This window comes from Crotalus tigris, unplaced genomic scaffold (genome assembly GCF_016545835.1).
Source record: "Crotalus tigris isolate CLP2741 ecotype Arizona unplaced genomic scaffold, ASM1654583v1 scf7180000024391.5723578, whole genome shotgun sequence".
NCBI classification, from domain to species: domain Eukaryota; kingdom Metazoa; phylum Chordata; class Lepidosauria; order Squamata; family Viperidae; genus Crotalus; species Crotalus tigris.
Window position 1 is genome coordinate 4,230,437 of NW_024100561.1, and position 6,000 is coordinate 4,236,436.

Below are 6,000 nucleotides of genomic sequence, written 5' to 3' on the forward strand. Positions count from 1 at the left end.
TTTTTCCCATTATGTCCCACATTTTGTGTGTGTGTGCATGTGTGTGTGTTGTAAAATAATACTGTGATACAGCAGAAGGGAGATATGGAGTAGCTGGCTTGGTATAGTAGTACTAGAAGAAGAGGAAGCACCTGTGTGCACCAGAGCACTGTGCTTGTGGTTATTGTGTCTAAGTGGAGAATGGATATAGGAAAATCATGTTTCTCTCAGTTCCAACCACTCAGATTTTACAGGAGAAAGGTTCCATTTTTTTAGGATCCCTGCAGTGTACATTTTCAGATTTCATGATATATTTGCTTAGAAGGGCATGATAGGTAAGCATATGAAAGAAAAGTAGCACTATCTTAACTAAGTAATATCAAGAAAAATCAGTTTAACTTAAGGAGGCTCTATGTTTAGTCATGTATTCCCATGCAAACACACCAAGGCAACAGTTGTCAATGAACGACAAGTTAAGAGATTCCGGAAAACACAACAAGAATCCTTTTTCTAAGACAGATGGATGCATTTGCTTCAGTGAATATTTCTTTTTCCTCAGAAGGATTCTTTTAGTCATGTGCTCATTTGTAGAAATTTAATTCATTAAAACCCCTGTGATTAGTTGTACAATATTTATTTTATTAAGTGACATATTAATAAGTTTGTAAATATTAATATCTGAAATTGAACCATGCAGGTATTTTTGAAGACAGCTGAGACTCCAATCAGTAATTGTGTACACAGGACCTTTCTGCCTATCTATGTGATAACTTGCATACGATTTAGTTTTTATGAAAAGGTGTTATTGTGGGAATAAATAGTTGAATATTGTCCAGAACCTCTTGCTGAAAATGCATTGATGAACTCAGCAGAGATTTATAATCACGTACTAGTTGTTCTACTTCCATATGGAGATCTTCATAAGACTTTCTGTCCAGTTGTAGTTAGCCATATTGATTAACTCTGTTTTACTCTGCAGTGCACAGTGACCTGTGGAGGTGGCATGCAAGTGAGGTCCGTTCAGTGCCTAGCAAATGGGAGATCAGCCACCGGATGCCTCCTGTATCAGAAGCCCATTGCATCACAAGCCTGTAATATAAACTTCTGTCCTCTTCCAGAAGCAAAAGGTAAAGTCAAACTGTTTTCTCTTCTGAACCTCCATTTTTGTCTTTAAAGGAGCCCTTCCTCAACACTATCTTTTGAATTCTACTTGGGAATCATGAGATGTGCAATCCCAAGGATCAGATTGAGGAGGGCTGCTTTAAAATTTGGTTCTAGAGATCTTGTTGAACCAATATATTAAAGATATTATGAGTATTCCATCAGGACTGCTTGACAAAGAGCATTTAGAGCAGACATGTCAAACACAAGGCCTGAGGGCCAGATGTGGCCCGCGAAGTGGTTTCATGTGGCCTGCGAAGCCATCCTGGAAACAGTGAGGGAATGGCCCCCGCTGCCTTGGCCCTGGCCTAGGCCGGCCAGGAGGGAGCCAATGTACAATTTTGTGGCGGCCATCTATGCTGAAACGCATTCAGTCTTAGCTCCACAAGGCCGTCTGGAAACCTGCCACATTGGCCCCGCCCCCTGGGTGCATGCTGGGGAGGTGTCATCCTTTGTGAGGAATGAAGAAATGCACCATCACCTGGGAGTGGCCAGCAAATGGCCCTCGCCTACTTCATATATCTGGCTTGATGGGTTCTGGGGGAGGGGTTTCGGCAGGTAGAGGGCTGTTCTCCTCACAGTGCCAAGAACTGAGCTGTGTGGCACAAATCTAATGAGAAGTGCAATGCTGCCTAGCCCCCAGCCTGCCCAGTTTCAGCAGGCAGCAAGGTGCAAAGTTGGTGGGCTTCGTACCGCCTGGCTCAACCTCTCAGCGCTGTGAGAGTGCCCCGCTGCCTGCTGAAACCACGCCCACCCAGTAGGCCACACCCACTCCATCCATGCCCATCCAGTAGGCCACACCCACCCTGGCGACACCCACCCAGCCCCCCGAGGGCAACCACAATGCTGATGCGGCCCTCAATGAAATTGAGTTTGACACCCCTGATTTAGAGACTTCAAGTACAATCATAACCTTCAAGGGCAAATCCAAAACCAAAAAGAATCTTAGATAGTAAGTTAGTAAGTAAGAGTAAGTTATGTATGTAATTAGTTGCAGAACTATTTCATTTAAAACAATTCAGAGGGAATTAGAGGAATTGTTTAAACTATTTAGTTTAAAATAATTCAGAGGGAATTAGAGACCATCTTTCAACTTTATTTGAAGAAAGATGGAGACAATTTTGAGAGGAGTTCCCCAATAGGAAAAAAAATTGAGATTTACTTTTCTTTAAGAATATATTTCAAACTGTGAAGATCAGTTTGAAATTATTTCACTTGTTAAATGGATGAATTTCTGCACAGAACACTGTAAACAGCATCTCACACATATTCAGGGAGAAAGAGAGAAATTCATTATGTGAGCACTTTAATCTTTCCCATCAATAGATGGACATATATCATGAGAATTGGGGTATACATGCACACATGTACATACAGAGAGACTTATATAGTACATATATATTCATATGTATATATAGATACATAAATACCCAAACATATACAATATGTCATGAGTTGCAGATGACTCATCTTCAACTACATCACAAGTCTTGAAGCTGAGTGATCTTATATGATTGTCTAAGTGTACACTTTTGTGTTTTTCAACAATTCTTTAGCAACATTTTTATTATATTCCTGTAATGTTATCTCAGTATATATAGACATATATACACCTCAGGTTTATCCTTGTTTTCTTACTTTCATAACCTATTTAAATAAAAACACCAGTCATTGAATTAAAATGTCCTATCTCCCAAGCTTCAAGTAAATCAAGTCTTTTTTATTTTAAATTCTACATTTACATTTATTCAGTACATGTGGAAACCCAACTCTTCATGAAATGTATTTGACTACATTCACTATGTCTTTTCTTTTCATATTTCTAGATGTCTTCTGTAAGGATTATTTTAACTGGTGCCACTTGGTTCCCCAACATGGCGTTTGTAGTCATAGTTTCTATGGGAAGCAATGCTGCAGGTCTTGTATCAATTCTAATTTGTGAGCATTGCCTATAAAATATAAGGCATAGCTCTGAATGAGCTTCACCTCTTAACTGGCATCTAAGCTGATAAACAAGAGAATCTCAAGAGCGACTGGAACACTCTGAAGCAGCCTTCTTGGCAAACAGTATGACTCCAGGTTAAAAAAAAAAATAGCCAAGAATCAAGTGCATGGAGGAGGTCACATCCCAAATCCTTTTCAGTATTCTAATGTGACCTGAGTGAATATCTAGTTCTTAAAATAAACCAAAAGAAGGGGCTTTTAATGTAAACATGGTTTAGTTTTCCCCAAGTCTGAATATTATAGGAAGGAGGTTGATCCTTGAAAATATAACCAATTTCTTTTTGAGGAGCTGATGAGAGGAGAACATCTATGAACAACAGAGCTATTGGTTGAGACTGAAGGTTGAGTTTTCTTTATACCTCAGTTTCTCCTGCTAAATAAATACTTTGGGCACTGTCTACCAGCAGGTTTTTCTGACATGAGTCCTGTTGAAATTAGCAAGAACTATTAAAGTTGTAGAGGAGCATATTAGTGGGGCTCTCACGGAAGTCTCCAACATTAGTGGCCTTGCTTACTCCCAGCCACTTCATTGAAATATTGTGAAGGATATACTAGAGCTAGATTGCATGGTTCACCTGCAGTTTCCTGCTTACAAAGATCCTACACTGTAACAGATTGCAGCAACTGAAACATGTTTAAGGCACGACTGCCAAAAAATAGAAATCAATTGATTTACTTAGATCTAAAGCTTTGAATATGCAGGATGCAGAGAAAAGCAAAGCCTAAAGATTCCTTTCATTTTTTCAAAGTGTGTTGGACAATGAGATCTTTTATATTTGTCACTGTCAAATGAGCAATCATATTTAAATGTCCTTATTTTAGGCTTTACTCTTAAATATAAAAAGAGTTGTTCTGCTATCAGTGTTACAGAAATGGCTGATTATACCAAAAGTATGTTGTTTGTATTTAAACACAAGGTACTGTCATGTTAGTTATCAGCACCAGAATAGCATAATATATCCATGATTTTTTTCCCTCTTCTTTTCTGGTTATAATGGCTGTTCAACATAACCGGAAATTATTTTCAAATTTAGAACTACACAGAACATCAATACTTCTGCTGACTGCTGGCTGCCTGCAGTTTGGCAGTTCGATTCTAACTAGCTCAAGGTTGACTCAGCCTTCCATCCTTCCGAGGTCGGTAAAATGAGGACCCAGATTGTTGGGTGCAATATACTGACTCTGTAAACCGCTTAGAGAGGGCTGGTAGAATTGAATAAAATGTGTCTTTAATTTCCTACCACATTACAGAAATTAACAAAAACTGAATACAATTGACAGACTTTTTTTAAATACAAATATGGACTACTTACAATAACATAGACAAAATCAACTTTTCTTTGTCCAAAATTATTGGTGCTTTTCTCTGTCCAGAATTATTGGTGCTTTTCTTTGTCCAGAATTATTGGTGCTGTCCTCAGATTTTTTTTTTTAACTTTTTTCTTTTTGGTGCTGCCAATGAAAATGGGAATTTGAAAATTTATATTACCTGATATTTAATAAAAATATTTCTGTATTATCTCATTATTTATTTCATTGATCATATTGAAAGATTCATTTGGAAGTATATATTTTATCATTTTATTTCTGATACTATGGTTGCATTACTGTATTCATTTTCTTGCTTCATTTATTATATGTGAACATCAAATCCCATCAGATATTTACATAACACAGGCCCACTTCCAGAATCCATGGCAAAATAATACAGACATAGAGGCAAACTGAAACATGTTGCTCAGTAATTATCATGGGGCAAAATAAACTGAAGTCCTAGGGAAGGGTTTATCCTTTACCTAATGGCAGCTGTGTATGTATGTAAATGTAAATTCATGTAGACTCATTTTCTTTAATAAATATATATGAATATATATATTCAGTTTCTATTCACAATTCCTCAAAGTTTGAAGTCTATCTGCCATAATCTTCTATATGCTATGCACTGCACTCAAAGAAGCATTACCCCACCCAAACTCATCCATGTTAACAAATATCCCTTACCCTGAACCCCACACAAAAGGGAGCTAAAATAAATTGTAGCTTCCCATCCCATCCATATAATTACTTCATATTGTGTTAATTTATCTTGCTAAGCCATAAATAAAATCCTAGTGATTCTTGTGAGGGAGAGCTGAAAAGATCTCAGGCCACCCTTCCACTTGAAAGATCTCAAGTCCAGGACCGAAAGCCAATGGAGAAACAGACCTGCTCAGCCTTAGGAGAACTAACTCTACCTTTATTCTGGCTTCAAATATACTGCAACTGAGCCAGAAATAAATCAGCCCAGCTCTCAAATGCACTGTCAATGTTGTGGGATTACCAAGGTCTGAACCAGCACACATATATATGGGAAAGTTTGCCAAGCATTTAAAAAAGGTATGTGAAAATCTATATTAAAACCCATCTATCTCCTGAGACTTATTACATATTACATCAAATATGCGGCAAGGGTTTTGGACACAGATAGGAATGCAGTTTGTTTCTTTACTTTATCCATATTATAATAGCTTTTCTCCTGAGGGTTCGGTTGAGGGTTTGTTTGTTTGTTTTTTAAACAGGCAGGATTTGCAGTTGCTTAAAGTTAAAAGAATAAACTAGTAAAGCAACAAAAAGTAGCTGAGCCTCTTGAGTCTCCTTTTTAACTGAGAAAATTCTAGTCCTCGTTGTTGCAAAGATATTCAGAAGCCACAGAATTGCTGAAGATTTTCACAATCAAATTTAATACTTCTGAGCAGGCTAAGGACTGCAAAATAGATGGAGCTATATCAGACATGTAGGAAAGGTGGAAACTACAAATATTGTAAAGATATTTGTTATTGTTGCTTTTTTAACTATGATAAATTTATTTTAAGGCAT

At 37.5% G+C, this 6,000-nt stretch overlaps 1 protein-coding gene across 1 annotated transcript in view; it reads left to right on the forward strand.

Moving 5' to 3' along the window:
- Positions 1 to 4,680, forward strand: part of ADAMTS16 (ADAM metallopeptidase with thrombospondin type 1 motif 16) — an 88,969-nt gene extending 84,289 nt beyond the window's left edge. Inside the window, exons 22-23 of the mRNA XM_039329259.1 lie at positions 959 to 1,106; positions 2,967 to 4,680. Of these exons, the coding sequence (XP_039185193.1) occupies positions 959 to 1,106; positions 2,967 to 3,082 (264 nt within the window). The 3' untranslated portion in view covers positions 3,083 to 4,680. The remainder of the gene's footprint in view (positions 1 to 958; positions 1,107 to 2,966) is intronic.
- Positions 4,681 to 6,000: the final 1,320 nt, after the last annotated feature.